Source organism: Colossoma macropomum, unplaced genomic scaffold (genome assembly GCF_904425465.1).
Source record: "Colossoma macropomum unplaced genomic scaffold, Colossoma_macropomum, whole genome shotgun sequence".
Lineage (NCBI taxonomy): Eukaryota > Metazoa > Chordata > Actinopteri > Characiformes > Serrasalmidae > Colossoma > Colossoma macropomum.
In genome coordinates this window covers 31,082,228-31,104,558 of record NW_023494804.1, presented here as the reverse complement: position 1 = coordinate 31,104,558, position 22,331 = coordinate 31,082,228, and the positions used below count along the sequence as shown (strand labels likewise).

Here is a 22,331-nt window from a genome sequence, read left to right as displayed (position 1 = left end):
ACAAAGAAAAATAAAGCAAAGTCACTGGACACTGATGCTACTGCCAGCAGTAGTGACACAATCACCAAATCACCAGTGCTGAGGCCCAGGAGGCGGCTGAGCCTGAGCAACATCTGCAGGCTGCTCACGATGAGGAACAGACAGCAGAGGGACTTTCATATGGGCAAGTGGTACTGGTAAGTAGCCAGGGACACAATTATGCTTATTCAGGTTGCCGTTGCCCCCTTTCACACTATAGTTAGCTTCTATCAACTAGGTCTGCGCAATTAGCCTACATTACCTGTGTGGTGCTAGTCTATGTACAACCCTGGTTCCAAAAAAGTTAATAAAATGTAAATAAAAACAAAATGCAATGATTTGCAAATCATTTAAACCCTACATTTAATTGAAAACAGCATAAAGACAACATATCAAATGTTGAAACTGAAAAATCTGCCAGCAACTGTTTCAAAAAGGTTAGGACAGGGGCAACAAAAGACTGGTAAAGCTGTGTAATTCTAAAAAACACCTGGTGGATGATCTCACCACTAATTAGGTTAATTAGCAATAAATCAGTAAGATGATAAGAGCATCTCAGAGGGGCTGAGTCTTTCAGAAGTAAAGATGGGGAGGGGCTTACCCCTCTGTGAAAGACTGCATGGGGAAATAATGCAACAATTCAAGAATAATGTAAATTAGCAAAAAACTTGGGTATTTTGTCATCTTTGTGCACAATATCATTAAAAGATTTAGAAAATCTGGAGAAATCTCTGTATGCAGTGGACGAGGCCGTGAACATTGAAGGCCGTGATCTTCGGGCCCTCAGCTCAGAAACACTTCTGAAAACCACTCTCTGTGAACACTTATTCCAGCAAAACAATGCCAAACCACATTCTGCACGTATTACAACAGCATGGCTCCATAGCAAAAGAGTCTGTGTGCTAAAGTGGCAGGCCTGCAGTCCAGACCTGTCAATCATTGAAAACATTATGAAATTGAAAATATGAACTGTAGAGCAGCTGAAATCAAGCAAGAACGGGAAAACATTTCACTTTCAAAACTACAGCAGTGTCTCCTCAGTTCCCAAACGCTTTTTGTGTTGTTAAAAGAAGACGTGATGAAACGCAGTGGTAAGCAGGAATGAATTTGAAATGTGTCGCTGTTTGAACATGGGCATGTTATCTTTGTACTATTTTCAATTAAATATAGGGTGGAAATGACTGGCACATCATTGCATTTCTGCTGTCATTTACATTTTGCACAAACAACATTACATTTTGTTCAAAGTATTTCTGGATTTCCAAAAGGAATTAAGACAAAAGGGAATATAATAATCATTTTTGTGAATGATAGTGCCATTTGAGTTATCCAGATGAATGCATATGAAACAAAAGTGTCATCATATTAAATAATAGTAATAATAATAATAGAGGATTGTGAAACAGTATCATGACAACCCTGCTAGGGGCTGTGTGTGCCCGTGCTGGTTGTGGTGGTCCAGGGGTGTTTTTTAGTCCCAGTCCGCCCCTGGCTTTGGGGTGGTTAGTGCCACTATTAGTGCCTACTGTAGGGGGAAAAAGTGTATGACTGCAGGTGACCTACCTGCGGTTCCCAACGCTGGGCGGGGCTTCCTATCCATGCTGCCTGTTTAATAAAAGCATTTGCCCGCATGCGCAGTTTCCCTGTGGTTCTTCATCGCCTGGACGCTGCAGTATCTTTATTAATTTAGAAGCATTCTATTCTATTCTATTCTATTCTTGAACCACGCCAATATATCACCTCTCCTGTTAATAGACACTGCGCAATATATCATAACCTGCTGCTGTAATGACACTTTCACTATGCCCCACTATCTATCTATTCCATTCTATTCTATTCTATTCTATTCTATTCTATTCTATTCTATTCTATATCTTGCTATGCTCCTTTCCAGCTGAGTAGGCTTATTATTTTCACCTAATTTCTTATCAAATAAGTTCTATACTTACTTTTATACGTGGCCTGTTTCTGTTTATGGCGCAAACCCCGGTCGTGATGGGCGTTCCCGCGTAGATTACGTACTCCCCAGTTCTAGCCGATGGGCGGGGCTTAATCCGCTCCCTGCCGAACCGCCCCGTCATTCAGCGACTGTCAAACCGGCGGAGACACAACACTGCCAGGTACGGCTGCTCTGTTCTTCGCCTTTAGCGTGCAAGACCTGTCAGTATCGGGGTCTGTAAATCGTGTTCTCGGGGGTCCCCGGAGCTGACATTTTGGCAGGTTTCTGTGTGAAATGTTAGCTGCCCGTGCTGGCTGGCCTCGGTTAGCTAAGGCGAACGGAGCTGCTTCAGTTCGGTCCAGCAGCGGATCGGGGTTTGAATTTTACTGGTCAGTCGTGTTGACGAAGCTATGTGAACGAGCGGTGCTGCCAAGGCGTACAGTTAACGGTTAGTCACCTAACCTTCAGCACCAAACAGCGCTTAATTAACAATATTTGTCTCCCTTTATATCAAGCAAACTGTTTCTTGCTTCCCATTCGGCGAAAATGCCAGTCAGTTCAAAACAACCTTGGCCAGCTGGCTAACTTAGCTTAGCTCCTCTCTCTGCATTGCCTAAAGCTGGCTCGGCTCACTTCCTCACTATGGCCCGTTTGTTTTTGGCTGGCTAGCTACGTTAGCTAGCTTTACTTAGACGCTGTACACCTTTTACTGTCGTGTACAGTCAAACCGACAGTGATAACGGCAAAATATGATACAGTTTAGATGATCGTTTAATGTGTTTTGCTCAGGCTTTAAGCGCCTGACCGTGTCGCTAAGCTAAACCGCGTCCAGGAACCATTAGCACGTTAGCTTAGCTGGCTTGCTAACACTACGCTTGTGTGCTATTCAGTGTAGCTGCCCGGCTACGTGTATGTTATGTTAATTAATGCCAAATTAGTAGTTAATCGGAAATGTCGCGTACTTAATGCAGCTTTGCTGCCGTTTGTGTCAGAGCATAATTCGCTGAAAGTGTCGTCTGGTGGATGGGGGGCAAATGAGGATGGCAACAAGGGTTGGTTTCTATTATTCTGGCACGATTCACGAGGTAATTTGAAGCCTTGAATGACAGAACATGGTAGCATTGAGCCTTAACCATGATACGTTGGCTAAGATGATGTTTATCTCGTTTATCTTGCTTCATTCCGTGGATGCTTAAGGAGATGTCTGATTGTGCCTTTCACTGTGTGCACCTGCTGAGCACCTTCTGGTTTTAGACGTTGCACAACACATTAGGAGGCCCTGATTTGCAGCAGTGATTAGCACTTTTAAATATATGTGTGTGTGTGTGTGTTGATTTAGGTCACACCAGGAAGGGTTGTTTGAAGAAGAGGTAGCTGTTTTGTTTTCTTTGAACAGCTATTGAGAAAAGCTGTAAGCAGACTGAGTGCATTCCAGCTCAAACGTTCCTTCTCTTTAATCACCAGGTGTGAAGGAAGTTGTGTCGAACATCAGCCATGGCATTCAGTAAAGGATATCGCATCTATCACAAGCTGGACCCGCCACCCTACAGCGTGATCGTGGAAACGAGGAATCGGGACGAATGCTTGATGTTCGAGTCGGGTGCAGTGGCTGTGCTGTGTAAGAGAACTCTCCATGCTACTCTTTGGAGATGCAGTTCACTTTAAGTCTGCTGTATTTCTTCCTGTATGGCTTTTTTAATATGATTCAGATCTTGAAATTTATATGTCAGTCAAAAAATGGATGTTTAGCTAATCCAAAGATGAAAAAATCAGATGTAGGTGCACGTTAGCCTCTCAAGACTGTTCTGTTCATAATTGCAAAAAGTCTAATTGCATCATCGTTAAATTTCGTGTCTTTTCCAGCGGCTGCAGAGAAAGAGGCCATCAAAAACACATACACCAAGATGCTGGACGCTTATGGTGTACTAGGAGTTCTTCGTCTTAACCTCGGTGAGTGCAGAGGCCCTCCAGCGTTCCCTGGAATAAAGATAATGAACCGCTGGAGCTTCTGCTTTGTCCTTCCAAGGTTGTTGCCACAACAGTGCTAAATCCCAAAACAGATTAAAGGAAAGTTCTTGATCTTGTTCAAGATATTTTGACCTTTCTGTTCATGCAAAGCAAGTGAGTAGATTAGTGTGCCTTGTGGGATCTTTGGTTATTATGGACACATAATTGCAAAGCTTGGTCTTCATAATAAAGTTTTAACTAGGCTGTTAAATTTTCTTACTGTTGTGCTGGTGATGCTGCAATGTATAGCTGCAGTGTAAGACTAAAATAACAACATGAAATGTTGCAAAACTGTATGTTGGACTGATCCTACCAGCCCTTCCTGTTGTGTGAAATGAGCTTCCCTACTTTCTTTCTTTTTTATTTCCTCTGTACTGATTCAATCTCTAGGGGACTCCATGCTCCACAGTCTGGTGGTGGTGACGGGGTGCAGTTCAGTGGGGAAGGTGCAGGATTCGGAAGTATTCCGGGTCACAGCCACAGACTTCGTTTCTCTGAAGAATGACCCATCGGATGAGGACAGGATCGCTGAGGTGCGGAAGGTTTTAAACTCTGGGAGCTTTTATTTTGCCTGGTCGTCCACTGGAGTGAGCCTGGACCTCAGTCTGAATGCACACCGCAGGATCAGAGAGGACACTTCAGACAATCGCTTTTTCTGGTGAGTTAACCAGCGTAATGTGATGCAGCCTCCAAAATTTGTAAATGTTTTGCATTTCCAAGGATAGTCTGGATGCATTGTCTTGCCCTCACGGTTTACAAATGACACTGTTTGACTTTTTGCTTGCATATCTGGACAGCGTTTTCTCTCAGACCTTTGCAGGAGAGATGCCTCTCCTGCATTTTCAAATGGAGAAATTAAATCTGTTTTTGAATATCAGTATTAGCGAAATACTGACAGTTGATACTGATGTGCAGTTTGCATCTTGGCATCATACAGTTGTTAGTACCATATGTGTTTTTTAGTATTATTATTATAATTATTTTTTTATGCATGCGAACCCATTGCCTTTCGACAAGATTTTTTCTGAATGCTAAATATGCCATTTATGGCAGTTATGTAGATTTGAGGAATTCTTCATTGTAGAAAGTGGGTCTGTTGCTGGCAGAGAACCCTCTGTAATTTTTGGACATGACTTGTATTTGCATAGTTTTTGAGCTCAATTAAATTAAATATGAATTAACTAAATAATTCCACAGCTATTGCCACTAAATAAAGATAATAAACTGTCACTCAAGGATTCATCTCAGTACCTTTAGTCAGGGAACATAACTGAACCATAATCCACTGAAATGATATGTTCTAAGCTGTACTGACTCCACTCACCCCGTCTCGTCTCCAGGCTTTTATTTTACTGTTCTGTTTTAAAGCATTCGGTTATGAAAAGGTACAAACGTGCACTATTTTACCGGGAAAAACGTATTTAAGGTGCACAATTGGACCTGAAAAGCACTGTTGTACCTTTTGAGGGCACATTTACACTGTTTGTACCTTGATGAACAAAAATGTACCTGCACAGAACCTTTATTTCTAACAGTGTATTTTAGTCTCAGAGTGCTACAGTATTTTTATGTTAAAATTTTCTCTTAGGAGCATTGACCAATGGATCTCACTACCACGGATTGATTTCTGATCATGCCACCTTTTTCCACTTCTATTGAGTTTTCATGTCTGCAATTTGGTTCTTGCTAATTGCAACCCAATAGCTAGATCTCCCTCAATCACATGATGCCACTAAGCTGGGAGGGAGAGGACTACCACATGGTATCTGTAAGTCGGCTAAAGCCGGCCATTGCATGTTTTCAAACGACCGCGACTTTTCAAAGTGCTGCTAACGCAACATCCTTGAATAGCTCAACACGCTTGGAGGAGAACACTAACTGCCAATGTTATTACATCACTATGAGTGACTGGGGAGAAGGCGGGCCATCTTACCCACCCTGAAAGGACAAAGATAATTTTTTCTACTGCCCTAAAATGAATTTGCTAATCTCAGTTAATCCCTCAAAACCCACACTTGCCGTTAATATGTCTGCCTGTTACTGTGTACTGTGTTGGTTTGAATCAGGAATCAGTCTCTGCACCTGCACTTAAAGCACTATGGGGTGAACTGTGACGACTGGCTGCTGAGGCTGATGTGTGGTGGAGTGGAGATCCGCACTATCTACGCTGGCCACAAGCAGGCCAAGGCCTGCGTCATCTCGCGCCTCAGCTCAGAGCGGGCAGGCACACGCTTCAACGTCCGAGGCACCAACGACGACGGCCAGGTGGCCAACTTTGTGGAAACAGAGCAGGTGAGCCATCTTAATTTTGTTGTCATAGACTTTTTTATTTAATTATTTATTTATTTAATTGTGGAGGCAGCATTTAATGTATCACGCTGAGTTAGTCGGGGCTGGAAGTGAATGTTGATGATTGATGATATCTCCAGTGCTGAGACAGGAAGAGCTGTGTACTACTATTTAAAACCAGTGAGCGTATATATTTACTTATGCCGTGTTTGTACCCACAGGTCATTTTCCTTGATGACAAAGTGTCATCCTTTATTCAAATTCGTGGATCGATACCTCTGTTCTGGGAGCAGCCAGGTATACAGGTAAGCATGAAGAACATTTGCATGGTTCTATTTAAACATCATTGCAATTCGTTGGAAGTGGGACCTCTAGGTAAACCATTAAAGGGGCTCATCAACGACTACTCAGTCAGTGCCCAACTAACCTAGCAAATGCAAATGACCACGTTTGTTCATTTTGTCGAAAGAATTCTGTCCAGGGAATTTTGTTGCATCTGAATCAAAGCCGCCATTCAGGCACGAACAGGAAGGACATGAAGCCACACCTGGTATTTGGAAGGCTTGAGTCTTAAATTCAGTGTAATGGGTGGATGGTCTTCCTTTTTAAAGCTCTGAAGGCTTTGTGCAATGTCAGTGGCGATAAGGTAATGCTTGTAAATTGTCTTGGCGTCATTGGGGAAGATGGTACTCAGTCCTGGACTACTAAAACTCTCTTAAAATTGAGGTGAAATGTGGCATATTAATGAAAAAGTTTGTGAAATTTCTTTCCACTGGCATTGAGCAAAGGTTGTGGCTTTACATGTGCCTTTTCAGTCGGGAGCTGGTTAGGGAATCTCTTGCTTATGCTGCTAATTCTTAAAGGAAAACTCCAACAGTTTATTGAAAAATATTATCGAAAAAATATTTCTTGCTGTGTTTTAAAACAGTGTTTCTGTGCTTATAACGATGTGGTGTAGATGTGGAGACGATGTGGTACGTGACCTCCCATAGGCTACCACACATCTGATTTTAGGTTCAAAATATTGTTGTACAGCTACACATAAAACGGTTCAACAGCATCACATACTTGGGTTATTGTGCGATGATGTGTAGTAATGCATTACAACTCAATGTAAAGCTGTTTAGTAGCCCTGGACGAGTAAGACTACATATTTTATTCTTTAGCATGTCTTAATATAAGATGTTTAGGGGTAAACTTGAGTTTTAGCAGAATATTAGAGTAATTAGCAATTTTGCTGTCTCACGTTACGGTCTGTGGGACCTTACGGGAGGTCATTATTACACTCAGAAAGCATCAGAAAACACTGTAAAACACTGTAAAATTTCAGAAAAAATGTTTTTCTGAGAGAATTGTTGGAATTTTCTTTGAGGGTTTTTTCACTGGGCCACAAGGACACAGCAGTGCTTTTCAAAACTGTGTCCACTCACTGTCCACTCTATTAGACACTCCTACCTTGTCAGTCCACCTTGTAGATGTGAAAGTCAGAGACGATAGCTCATCTGCTGCTGCACAGTTTGTGTTGGTCATCCTCTAGTCTTTCATTAGTGGTCACAGGACGCTGCCCACAGGACGCTGCCCACAGGAAGCTGTTGGCTGGATATATTTGGTTGGTGGACTATTCTCAGTCCAGCAGTGACACTGAGGTGTTTAAAAACTCCAGCAGCACTGCTGTGTCTGATCCACTCAGACCAGCACAACACACACTAACACACCACCACCACGTCAGTGTTACTGCAGTGCTGAGAATGATCCACCACCCAAATAGTCCCTGCTCTGTGAGGGTCCATGGGGGTCCTGACCACTAAAGAATAGGGTAAAAGGGGGCTAACAAAGTATCAGAGAAACAGATGGACTACAGTCTGTAACTGTAGAACTACAAAGTGCACCTATATAGTAAGTGGAGCTGATAAAACGGACAATGAGCGTAGAAACAAGGAGCTGGTCATAGTGTTATGCCTGATCAGTGTATATCTAACATTTTCTAAGTGAGTCGTGTAACAAATTGTAGGGAAATTGTCCTAGGTACACCGAATACCTGTCTTTGACTGATTCCAGATAATTTTCTAGGTCATATTAACCCTCTATTTAAATGATTTAGATTGTTTTCCTGTAGAAATATCACATGTGCAGGAGGAAGCTTCTGATATGTTTCACCAAGAAACTGGGAGTAACCTGAGATGCTCTGAATGTAGCAACTGAAACAGTGTTAAATATTGATGGCCGAAACCTGCAGAGAGAGAGGAACTTGGGTGGGTCTGAGACACGCCTGCTGCAGGACTTTGGTTGCTGTCTCTGCCACTGAAGTTGGCAGTCGACTGGAGAAAAGTGATGTCAACACAGATAAATATTCATTTAAGTAAGAATGTCCTGGAAAAATGATGATCACTGTTTAATCGTTCTGTTTGTTGAGACAAAGTGTGCAATTAAGATATTTACAGTGGCACGGCGGAACCAGCGAGCGTGGCGAGGCAGGGTGCGGCAGGATGTGAGCTGACTGTGTCGTGACCAGCCTCTCTCTCATACTCTCTCACTCTCTCTAGCTCTCTCACTCCCTCCTTCCTCTTCCAGAACAAGCTTAGACAGTTCAGTGCACAGTTACCACAGTAACTATAACAGATTACTCCAGAACTAGATTAAGGCTGAATGTAGCAGCATTCAGCAACTGAGCTGCAGTGATAATGTAACCATTTTTATTGTTGTTCTTCATAAGCATTTGCTTTGATTTTTTTTCCTACTGGTAGTAGTTTTGAATTGACAATATGACAGGGGTTCAGTTTACAAAATATGTTAAGACCAGAAACAGTAATTGAGGCTTGGGCAGTTTTTTTCTTGTTTTGGTTGCAGAATCTTGGCTTTACAGAAGTGATTCTTGACTGGTGAACCAGCTGTGGCTCATTAGAAAAGTGAAAGAAGCTGTTGGCTAAATGTGAAGGCCCTATTTCTCAGCGACCTCATGTCTTTGGACTGTGTAAATCATGAATTATTATTTTATTGTTTTATAACCAAAATTGTTTTGCATAGACTACCTGATAGCTGGCCTTTTTTCTGCACTAGCTTTAGTTACCTTTGTTTACACTCCTAAGAGGAAGGAGGCTTAAGTTAATGTGCTCAACTGCAGTGGAAAGTGATGCACATATGTATATATAGTGATGCGCGTAGATACGTCTGCGCGTCCGCCATGTTGGAGAGGTCAAGATCCGCTTGTGAACAAATTCACTTGTACTGAGAGACGATGAGTCTCAGGATTAAATCAGCCACAACTTCCTTATTACTCAACCGATTTCACCAAATCTGTTTTGTTATAATCCTCAGACATACATTAATCTGGGCTGCACGGACGGCTTGGTAGCTTTTCTCTTTTAATAATTCTGATCGTGCGTCTGACATAAAAAACGAATTTAGCGTGAGCTCCGGTAGAAACATAATCTCACACACATCAGCAAATCCATCAATGTGTGAATCACCTATAATCTTAATACACATAAGAATAAAATAACCCTCCGAAATACAGTAAGAAGGACAAAGCTAAAGTTGGCTTCCTGTTTGCCAGCGTCTATTTCAAGTTTTCCTGTTCCACCTTAAATGGTGCAGCAGTTACTTTCTGGTGCTGCGTTCCCTTCATTATATATAACCCTATTCTGAGTGCAATATTCTTGAAATAGTACAATTTTGGACAGTATCTTTCTTAAACTGACGCTCTGTAATGGTACCGAATCCAAACTAAATGCGCTATAAGATGCTTTACAGACTGGCTGGAACAAAACTACATTAATATTGATCTGGCAAAAAGTGACAAAACTGAGCTAAACTTGATATTGCGGCAGGTTTATGGCTCAGTCTGATTTGGTCAGACTCTGAAGATCAGACTACACGTTTGGCGAATGGTATTGGGTTCATTTCTGGCTGATTCCAGGTTGTTCAGCTGTTCTTCTGTCACAGCTGCCGACTGAAAAGCTGCTCGGTGGTGATGACAGTTTGGGAATTTAGTGTAAGGAGCTGGAGAACGAACTGCAGACTGTGCAGCGAGTGGGCGGAGCTCGTTACTCTGACGTAGCAACAAGCTGCTCGTTAAGGAACTATAATTTGGTGAAGGAACTGCGAACATTAAAACATATTAAACGCCGCGTTCACGGCCCAGTTTATTAATTTATTACTTTATTTATTTAACTGTTGTATAAAAGCAATAGAACACTCGAGGAGTGTGTGGTATCGTGAATAAAATCACAGCTGTGATGTTATTTTGCGATAATGCACTCCCTCTCGTGTTCTGTTGCTTAAGTGCAGGTATGGTTCAGGGTCCTCAAGGCTTTAGGGATTCAGTGTCTTCACTGATTCTTACACAAATGTTTTCCAGAGTGAAAAATGCATGGCACAGTGGACTAAGGGTCTCTCTAGTCTGGACTGAATTTGATAGCCTAGGCCTGTCACAATCATTGGATCACAATCATAAAGAATTTTATTTTGTTTTTTTGATCACAGTATGCAGCTAGTAAATTACAAAGTAAAGGCCAAATTGGCTCATTAGCTATCTTGCTACCAAACTGTCAGTACTTATTAGCTTCCAACTGATGACAAACACAGCTCAAGCTCCAATGAACATCACTCAGCACTGTTACAGGTTTAATAGCACCAAATCAGAACTGTTTTCATAAGACCCATGACTTGTCTTGGTAAATGTGTTTTCTGCGTTCTTTTATTTACATCTATCTGCTTCAGCGCACCAGATGAAAACACACTCAGCTCACATTCTACTTGTTGCGACATAAACATGTCACTGTGAAAGATAACGACTGTGGACAATAATTGCATTTAGCATAAATAATCAGCACAAGCCATCAGCTCAGGTAATTTCAATTATGTAGTAATTGTGACAGGCCTGTGATAGCCTTTCTCTTTCTTTATCTGCTTATCTGTCTCTCTCTGTCTATTTCTTTCTCTCTCCATTCTCCTGTATTTAATGGCACTATATTAAACACATCATGTGACGTATGCCTCTCTCTGTGCTCTCTCTTTCTGCACGTAAAGGTCGGCTCCCACCGTGTCAAGCTGTCCCGCGGCTTTGAGGCCAACGCGCCAGCTTTTGAGAGGTAATTAAAATGTGCTGCTCCCTGCTGGTGCGCCAGCTACTGTACAGCTGCTTGTGGCAGGGCTCCGGTATCACTGCCGCATTACAGAGAGGCTGCCTGCTCCAGCACACACAATGGAGCGGACTCACACAGCCCCCCTTCAAGTAATCCAGTCCCAGATTGTAGACAAACTATGTGCATGACCCAGCCTGTTCCTTTTGCAGCACTAACTCAGGGATGAATTACATGCTGCCACTGCTGTGAAACTGATTCTAGATTGTGATACAAGTACAACTGATTATTCAAAATCTGCCCAACACGTTCTGCTCTGTTCAGCTTTACCAGACAGAATGCTGCCATAGCTTTAGCAGCTGACATCATAGTATTGTCAAGGTCAAACAGGACATGGGCAGAGCCTCCTTCGGGGATCTCCACCAATGAGGAGGAGGAGGGGGATGGCTTTGGGCTGTGATTTATTTATTGCATCCTTAAAGGCCAGTCATAACTGCTATTCACAGACCAGTCTATCTCTTTATCCCTTTAATACTAGTTTAGGATTGAAAGGATGAGCTTTGATCCTTGATCAGTTGTGTTTGACATAATGTAGTTGAGAATATGGTTTTAAGTGGATGTTTAAGTAACATAAATCAGCTCCTAGGAGCAGAGATTTATTTCTTTCTGGCTGTACCCAACTTACTTGCTAACAATAGCAGTAAAGCTAGTAGCCAACACTTAGGCTATGTTTACACAGCAGGTAAAAGTGGCCCAAATCCAGTCTTTTTCCTCGTATGTGACACAGATGTGTATGTGTGTTAGTGTGAACAGCAAAAAACACGTTGAATTTGACATTTTCAATTCCGATTTGAGGAGCTTTCATATGTGGTACTGAAATCCGATACATATCCGATATGCAGCAATGCGACTCAGTGTGAACACCCAGATCGGAATTTTACATCAATCCAACTCAACATTCGTCATAATTTCACACTGCTGATATCTCAAACATTTGGGATGATGTTTCTATGCTAAAAAATTAAAAGAGACTCATCTAAAACCTTCCGTGTTCAAAGAGATTTCGAAAGAAATCACCGAAGGCAGCTGTAGGAGAACGAGGCTGCAGCGTCAAAGAACAGTTAAAAATCTGAAAACAAAGTTTAAAGAATGCGAAGACACGAACCAAAGAAGTGACCGATTAACATGCATTTTTTACGACGAGCTTGAACACATTCTGGGTGATGAGCCCAGCTGTCAGTCAGTGAAGCTTCATGATGGCTCCTGTGATGCTGGTGAAGATGAAGCTGATCCTCCGGGAGCGACTGGCGTTCGTTGGCGGTCGTGATTGTTTACCTCAGAATGAGCCGTGAAGCAGCTTGACGCTCTGTTCTTTTGCACATGCGGATCAGTTTAGGAGCTGATCTGTTCAGACTGATGTCGCATACAGATCACATTTAAAAGATAATCTGAACAGCCAAACAAAACAATCAGATTTGGTGAGAAAATCCGATTTGGGCCACTTTTACCTGCTGTGGAAACGTAGCCTTAGTGTGGTTTCATTTGCATAATTATGCAAATTAATCACTATATACTTACATTCATTACTAGCAATGATAGCATTTTTCACCCAGCTGTTTCTTTGTGAAGTGTGAGTTTACTCGAGATGACCGCCAGTCTTGCTTTTAGTATGAGTCACTGTTCAGATCCCCGGAGTGCTGAGATGAGCAATGATGAAATCAGAAGAAGGCTCATACACAGTGCACTCATCTTTTATTTTATTTTCTCGTCCTTCCTTGCTTCTCTGAAACACTTAAAATTCAGAACCCATCCCTGTTGCGTCTTCAGTTCTCTAGAATAGTCTTTATCACATTTATCTTTACCTTCTTTTGTCCTTTTTTTCCAAAGGTCTGTTTAATATACCAGCTTGTTTTCTGGACTCTTTACGGAAGGCTGGTGGTTCTAAGTCCCATGTCTAGGGAAGAGCTTTAATCAAGCCCGAAATCTTGGTCTGGACTTAAATACAGCCTGAGAACTTTGTCTGAGTCCGACCGACCTGAACCACATCATTAAGTTTTGAGTCCTGACCCAACTTGACCTACATTATCAGGTTTTGAGTCCAAATCTGTCCCAAGTCCAGGGCTGCCCAATCCTGGTCCTGGAGATTAACCACCCTGCAGAGTTTAGCTTCAACCCTAATGTAACACACCCCTTCTGGGTCATCTGACTATATGAGCCAGGTGTGTTGGATCTGAACTCTCCAGGTTGGTAGATCTCCAGAAACAGGATTGAGCACCCCTGCCCAAGTCCAGCAAAATTCTGTCCAGCAAAATCTTTCAGTGCCCAAAGTGCCAAATAAACACATCATAGCGGTTTTTAAATTACCATGTAGCCATATTAACAGCTGTTATTAGATGATGGATTAAAATATTTTTAAAATGTGTAAAATAGATTGATGTCAGATTAAAACTCCGCTTGGCCGGGCGGGTACTTTATTGGCCCCAAAGGAAATGTAACAGCCGCTATCAGTCACACAACACAGGACAGTTATAATAATAAGGGTCATACAATATAAAAAGAAGAGTATATACAAAAAAAAACATGTACAGGCATATATACAAATAGAAATATACAAAAAATATGCTATAAGATCTGTCCTGAGATAAAAAAAAGGCAGTGCAATAATGAATTTACAAGGAGGTGCAGGTAGCATATAATGACAACACTGAATAAATATGTGCATATACTGATACTGAAATAAAAGTGTCTAAAGTGTGGAGTGTCCAGATGTGCAAGATGTGCAATAAGGTGTGCAGAAAGTGCAATGTGTTCAGTAAGGTGTCCATATGTGCAGGTAGATAAAATAAATCTATGAGTTAGCGTGAGAGATTCAATTAATTAATTGAATCTCTCATGCCACGGTATCACAGAATCTCTCTGGCCATGGTACTGACTTAATCCATCCATCATCCATCATCTAAACCGCTTATCCTTCTGGGTCGCGGTTGGGTGCTGGAGCCTATCCCATCCCATCATTGGGCGGAAGGCAGGATACACCCTGGACAGGTCGCCAGTCCATCGCAGGGCAAACAGACAGACATACACATTCACACCTAGGGACCCGGAGGAAACCCATGCAGACACGGGGAGAACATGCAAACTCCACACAGAAATGATCCTGGTCACCCGGCCGGGAATCAAACCCAGGCCCTTCTTGCTGTGAGGTGATAGCGCTACCCACTGCGCCACCGTGCCGCCCGTACTGACTTAATCAATTAATTCAGTTAAATTAATAATTGGGTGATTCCAACAAGCCAAATTTTAAAGCTTCTAAGGTGATAAAAGTACAGAGGAAGAATAATGTAAGGATGTACTAGAGCTGGGTAAATGCAAGGTAAAATCTGTTAGGCAGGTCGTGAGAACCTGGGCATGAAATTTGTGAAACCTGACCGTCTTTGTGAAATAATGTCAATTCGGACAAAATTTCAAGCTCTATCTTAGGGATCCCTTGCTAACAAATTTGACTCAGCTACAGTCCATGTGATCCCCAGGGCCAAGATTCAGAATCACAGTCGTTTGCTATGCGCTTTGTTCATAATGTACGTCTAGATTACTCCACTATCAGAACATGCATGTAGCTGCTTTGACTCAAATGCCAGTGCTTCATTACACATACACCAGCTCACCTGTGTAATGTCACCTGTGCAGGCACTTCACAGCTCTGCGGAGGCTCTATGGCAAGCAGGTGATCATTAACCTGCTGGGCATGAAAGAGGGAGAGCACATGCTCAGCAAAGCTTTCCAGGTTAGTTAGTGCTTTTCCTGGATCACCTTTCCTTATGTTTTCTTCTAATCTTCAAAAAATAAATCGCCATACTTTCTTTTGTCTGTACATTTTGATTGTCATTAAAATATTATAGCAACTGTAGAGGTGTGTCAGTACACAGTATTTGGGTACATATTGTCACTTATTTCCATTTTGGCACCACACAGAGTCATTTAAAGGCCTCTGAGCATGCCAACGCTGTGAAGATGTTGACCTTCGACTACCACCAGATGGTAAAGGGAGGGAAGACGGAGAAGCTGACCACGGTACTGAAACCACAGATCAGCAAGTTCCTGGACGAGTGTGGCTTCTTCTATTACTCTGCTGAGACTGGTATTGAGAGGTGGGTTTATAGAAATATTTGAATTAGTTAAAGGTGCCAAATATTATTTGTATTATTTTCCCTTGGATTGTGGAAAGATTATATTTAGTCTGAATAGAGGTCTTGGTGGGAATCAGTGATTCTAGCATTCCTCGACAGCTTAGTCCACTGCTTGCTGTGCAAAGTGCATTTTCTGTTTCTTTCCTTGCAGATGCCAGACTGGAACCCTTCGAGTCAATTGTCTGGACTGTCTGGACAGAACAAACAGTGTCCAAGCCTTCGTTGCACTTGAGGTCTGTTTTATATAATACTTGCACTAGTAGAACTGTTTTAGATGCAATATTTAGAAGCACCACTTGGACCTACCGACTAACTAACTTACTAGCTCACTTACTCGCTCATTCACTTACTCACTCATTCACTCACATACTAACTCAATTATTCACTGACTCATATACTAACTCAATCACATACACGTCATTCACTTATACACATACACAATAACTCACTCATTCACTCACTCACTCATTCTCTCTCACTCGTTTGGTCACTCATATATTATCTCATTAACTCACTTGCATACTCACGTGCTTACTCATTCACTCACTCACTCACTCACTCACTCACATAGTAACTCACTCATTCAGGTCTTAGCTCAGTCGTTAATACATACTCACTCATTCTCATACATATTCACTCACATACTCACTCACTCACATACTAACTCACTTATTAACTTTCATACTCACATTCATTAAATCATTAACTCACAATCACTTTTTTGATGCTTCATAAAAGCAGTCAGTAGTTTACAAGGTCTACAGCTGTAAACTCGCCATTTTGTTATTTAATGTGCAGCAGAGATAGCTTTTAATATCAAATAATTGTGTTGGTTAATTTTTCCCCTTTGTCTTTTGTTCAGATGCTGCCCCAACAACTAGAGGTCATGGGGCTTACAGAGAAACCCCAGCTGGTAGCACGCTTTCAGGAGGTATTCCGTACCATGTGGTCAGTCAATGGAGACTCTGTCAGCAAGATCTATGCTGGCACAGGTGCTCTGGATGGCAAGGCAAAGGTACACATCTCTGTGTAGCAAACATAAGAAGAAAACGTGGGACCTGCATTTTTATCTTTTAAGCAGTTCAAGAATTTAAGACTGGCATTATCAATTATATTAATAATTTGAGAATCAGAGTTTAAAAGAAAGATTTAAAAAAATACTGAACTATATAAAAATCATGCATAGCCTTATAAAAGTTCCAAGATACTATATTTGAAAAAAATAAGCTAGAATGCCTTTAACAATACTTAATTAAAAAAATTAAACAGTCAAAACCTCCATCAGGCTCCATTTCTTACTAGAAGAGAGACCAGTAAAAGAATGTAAAATATTAATATAAATATTATCATCAACTGCCAAATAATCATTGTTGATTCATCAAAAGGATGTATTTTAATAAAGTATTCATTTATTTCTTTTTAATCGAGCTCATTCAAGTAACTGTGACAGACATACCTGGATTTCATATGAACTCACTGAGCGTGTTTACATGCACTGAATAATCCGATAACTGCAGAAAATCAGATTTTGTCAATAATCCGATCAGGATGTTTACATGCACTTGAGTAATCAGATAATGGGAAACTCTGGGTCTACATGAGTCAGACAGTAATCAGATTTCTGCTTTACAACCAGCCAATAAACTCACAGATGAAGACGTGACGTGACGTGAACATAAAGTAAAACTCAAACTTCATGCCGTGGCTTTTTTTAAACATCGCGTGATTTTACCTGAAAATATGAACTTACATCATCTAGAAGATGAAGAATATTTTATTTCATTTCGTTTGGTTTCAGCGCCGCTCCACAAGTGTTACTGTATCTCGCGGTGACGCTGCTGACTTATTTTTGGTACCACTGTCTGTTCTGAGACTGAGAAATCTGAAAGAAATCAGAGTAAGAGTTCACATGCACTGAGAAATCTGATTAATGAGCTAAAATCCAGGCTCTTTATCAGATTTCTAGATCGGAGTATAGTGTTTACATGACCATTTGAATAATCGGATAACTGCAGAAATCCGATTATGATCCGATTATTGAGTGCATGTAAACACACTCACTGATGTTACCTTTCTGAATTCATCAATAAAATTGAACTTTCATAAAATGATCCGCGATACTTAAACAAAACACTAGGTGTTCTAAAACGTGCTTGCAACTGAGCAGAGCTTCGAGTTTTATCGATTTTGTTTCATGCTCCACGATTTGGAGACTCCAAAGACCTGATTACCAAAGGCTCTTACTGTAGCTTTAACGTTTTCTTATACACCTCTGTAAATCTGGATCTGTCTTCTAACACTCGTATATGTGTGCTGTTGTCCTCTGCTTTCCTCTGGACACTTCTCTACTTGTGTGGTAAGTTGACAAGCCAGCCTCTGTGGCTTGACTCTTTATACGCTACGTCTCTGTGTCGTCCTTTCTTTTCTGTCCATCTGATGTTTAGAGAAGGAGAGGCGGAAAGAGCGAGTGCTGTTGGCTGCGCTGTCAGATGTAGTTAGGCCTGTTTCCACCCCACTTGATAGGGCTGTTACTCTGCCTTAAACCTAAGGCCACGTGAGCCTATCAGCACAGATAAATAGCTGGCTTTGTGGTGGACACTGAATACATGTAAAAATGAATGTGATTGTATTGCCTTGTGTTTTTTTAATTATACATTCATAACATTTCCCATGGATATGTAATGTATTGGATTAACAGTCTACCTGTTACAAGAGCTTATCAAGTGTTTTTTTTTTTCCTACTTTTGTCCTCATGTCGCTGTGAAGGGGGGAAAGCTGAAAGATGGAGCGCGTTCGGTCACCAGGACCATCCAGAACAATTTCTTCGACAGTTCTAAGCAGGAGGCTATTGATATTCTGAGGCTGGGCAGCACTCTGAACAGTGATCTGGCCGATAAAGCTCGAGCTCTCCTTACTACCAGCAGTCTGTATGGTATGTAACCAGCAGTTTCTAAATGCTGTTGACCAACGAAGGAATAACATATTGCAATATGTTTTGTATGTTAGAAACACACTGGAAATACCTAATGTAACTTGAGTCAAGATTGGCCTTGATTGTTTAGATATTAAAAAAAAACAGTCCTTAAAATTTGGACATATTGGTTGTTTTATCAAGATCAGTTTTGCAACCACAGTTAACCTCTTATTCTCCAGAGTATATTTTGGTTCGTCCATCTGAATTTACATGACCAAATCGTAAGGCAAATTATTCAGTAACTGCATAAAATAAATGTAAATTTGTATTTTATTTATTTATTTGTTTGTAAAAGCTCCCCTCAAATTAACAGAACATGTGTTTTATGATCATATACATACTGCTATATGCTTACAATTTACTGCTGAAAGCCAGCACTAAACTAAAGAAAAGAAAAATTTGGATGCTGAACTGTCTTGGCTGATTAACTATTTCTGGGATGAGTGAAAAAATGTGTACATTTGATTTTTGGCCGAACCGCTGCTTTAAATGATTCAGTACTAGAGCTGTAAAATAATGTTTACTGATCATTTTCACTGTATCCACGATTTCTATGAAAACACTGTGGGGGCTGCCATGAGGCCTCACTATTTGTGTTTGCCCTTGTTTTCTGTTTCCTTTAATGCTAGTAGGGCCAAATTGACAGTATTTATCATTATTGTGATAAATTATGCTACAAAATGTGACAGTATGCTTTTCTGAGTGTATTGTGGGTATCGTCAGTACTGAACCTCTTATACCCCAGGGTATATTTTGGTTTTTCCCATCTGAATTTACATGCCCAAATCTTGAGGCAAGTTATTTAGTAACTGCATGAAATGAATGTAAAATGTTTTTTTTTATTTTTTTTTATAAAAGCTCCCCTCAACTTAACAGACAATGTGTTATGATCGTAAATGTAATGCCACATGCTGACAATTTAGCCAAAAATCTAGACACTCTTTGTATTTTTTCTAAAAAAATATTTTTTACAGTGCAGATCACTGAAGAGACGCCATCTGAGATCTAGTTTATAGCTCAGATTTGTGGGGGGTCGACTTTCAGTAGAAAAAAAAAAATTGTGAGTTCAGCTTCTTTTATCATAAGGGTTTAAAATGACATTACCCACCTATTTGACTGAAAAAGAAGACAGTTACAGCTCTCATATCACACCCACCTTTTGAATGTCGCTTATGAAATATGAAAGTTATGAAGTAAAGAATATGACGAGGTGCGTTTTGGTTCCGCAGAGTTAAAGAGGATTAAAAAAACACTTCCCACCTGCCTGGTAATAACAAAGGGAGCATAATCAGTTCTTCTTCCTTGGATTTAGTGCAGTACAGTGTATGAAATGTTGAATATTACTCAGTGTATTCATGGTTTTTGATAGCATTTTTTTAAACGTGGCACCACTTTTGTCTTTTCCAAATTGTCAGATGCCAGAAAAAAATAAGTATCATGACATATTGTGTATCATGAAAACTTCTTAAAGTATCATGATATTATGATATTAGTTTTTGTTTGTGGGATGGGGCACTGTCAAAAAAAAAAAACAGCAGCTCTCAGCCACTCACAGCTCACTGGTTTCTAACCAGAAACCAAAAACTGGCTTCAGCTCCAGGATCACTCTGTTGTTGTCCTGTGACTGGCTGTGTTTATTCTCACTCTACTCAACAATCTGATGGAAAATCTTCATTTACACACTCAGTACAAGTAATCCGATCCAAAATTATGCTCATGCGTAGAGAACCACTTATTGTAGACGTTACCATGACAGCGAACATCACGTGAGTCCAGTCAGAGTGAGACGAGCAGCAGTGAGCAGTGCTTGTGTTTTTAACTGCTTTAAAATGATGTCAGACTCAGGAAAACGTCCTTCACATGTCCTTATTAAAGAAGGCCGAGAGGAAGACGTCGTTTTCTGAGACACATAAGCTGGACGTCCGTCCCACCGCCGTCTTTTAAAGATCAGAGCATAAACTTCGTCTCCTCTGCAGACCAGTTTCTGCTCCGCCATGTTGAACGATATAAACTTTCACTATGACGTGACGAACATGATCAGAACGGACTTAAACTTTCTGATAGGGAATGTAATCAGATACAGGTGTTATCACGGATGTTATTCTTCTATTTAACAGATTATTTACAGGATTACCCACCTCGATCAGTCGGATAGGAACTGTATTCCGAATGGCCTCAGTCGGACCAGTCTATTCTGATTGAAGTGTTTACATGGACGTATTCTATTCTGATTGAGCTATTAGTCTGATTATTAGGCTGCATGTGAACGTGGCTAGTGTTTGGATGAATCTAGACATTGACGTGAGTCAGCAAAAATTAAATCATTTGGTTAAAAATAAAACAAGCCAATCTTTAACCACATCACATCAAGGGTGTTTAAGTACATGCCTACATATGTCGACAATATGATTGCATTGCTGGTATTTCTTGTATTAGTATACAGTGCAGCCCTATTCAGTACCAATGATAAGTTTAGGAATATATTTAAGTCAGAACGAAAGGATGGAAGATGAGCTTGTCATAGAACACTTATTCCTTCATGCAGAGAGGGATGAAAGGGGCGTTTTCCCACGTTAGCACTTTAATCTGTCTGCTTCAGCTGCCCTGAGTGTGAGATTAGCTCTGAAAAACTCTGTGCTAATGCTGTTATCTGCCTTGCCGGCAAACTACTAATCATGCTGCCTCTTTCCTTCTCTTTCTCTCTCTCTTTACTGCTTACATGGTTAGTCTCTGAGCCCATTTTACAATCAGGTACAGTATATGCAGCTCAGTCATAAATGTTAATGATGCCTCATCAAACGGGCTTCATTTGTTTTTACGTGTTTTCTTTTTCGTGTGGTTAATTGCCTGTTTGCTGTATTTTTACAACCCTTTCTTTGTTATCATCCCTTCAGTGAAAGTTTTACTCAAATAAAAAAACCTTTGCCAGTTACTGAATCCTCCTATTTGGCTAAACATGTGGGGAAACAACTGCGATAAATGTTTGAACTGGGTTGTTGTTCCACTTTTATTTGACAAAGATTACGCTTTAATCACTGTTTGCTCCTGCTTATGTGTTAGAGTTAGGAACCATCTCAAAATAGCGGCAAGAAAGTGTTGCTATTATCATTATTATTAGTAGTATTAGTATTATTATTATTATTATTATTATTATTATTATTATTATTCTGTATGTCCAGTTGCTGTTGCTTCCAGGAAACTTTATTTATGTTGATTTAGTGTTGATCTGTCTATCTGTCTATCCATCTATCCATCCATCCATCCATCCATCTATCTATCTAATTAAAATAGTTAGAAAACAGTGCAAGGCTATGAGGAATGGTTACTGCCGTGCCGCTGGAGCAGTTGCTTCAGTAGTATACCCTCTACTATATCTTTGATCCAGAAGAATCAGCAGATACACTTACACACTTTTTTTTCTGGTCATTTTGAGACGGTTCCTAACAGTGAAGCAGATGGGGAAGCAAACACAGTGATAATGCAAGAGATTGGATGGGTTTGTAGTAATAAAGAACAACGCAGTGTTACACAAACTGTAGCTGCTTACCTCAGCCTTATTTCACAAAAGCTAAGACTCGACAGCATTATGTTTGCATTAAACAATAAATAAACAACAAAATTTTAGTTTTTACCTTCACTGGGGGCTGTTACCATGGTAATTCGTTTAACAGTCACTGGACACAGACCCACTCAAACAACTCTTTCATGTATATTTCAGCTTTTAGAAATGTATTTAAAGCTATGTCATATGCCTCACCTTTCCTTTCATTCAAGCGTCTGTGTAGTGGCCATATTTCCTCTTTCATGTTGTGTCATTTTAAATATTTGAGTTGTTG

General features: G+C 40.7%; 1 protein-coding gene across 1 annotated transcript in view; it reads left to right on the top strand.

Annotated features, from left to right (window-relative positions):
- The first annotated feature begins 2,049 nt into the window (after positions 1-2,049).
- The window catches only part of synj1 (synaptojanin 1), a 40,808-nt gene continuing 20,526 nt past the window's right edge, over positions 2,050-22,331 (top strand). The window contains 12 exon segments of the mRNA XM_036595886.1: positions 2,050-2,138; positions 3,422-3,575; positions 3,821-3,907; positions 4,355-4,622; positions 6,031-6,256; positions 6,475-6,558; positions 11,282-11,343; positions 15,022-15,118; positions 15,307-15,482; positions 15,673-15,754; positions 16,384-16,536; positions 18,288-18,453. Of these exon segments, the coding sequence (XP_036451779.1) occupies positions 3,452-3,575; positions 3,821-3,907; positions 4,355-4,622; positions 6,031-6,256; positions 6,475-6,558; positions 11,282-11,343; positions 15,022-15,118; positions 15,307-15,482; positions 15,673-15,754; positions 16,384-16,536; positions 18,288-18,453 (1,525 nt within the window). The 5' untranslated portion in view covers positions 2,050-2,138; positions 3,422-3,451.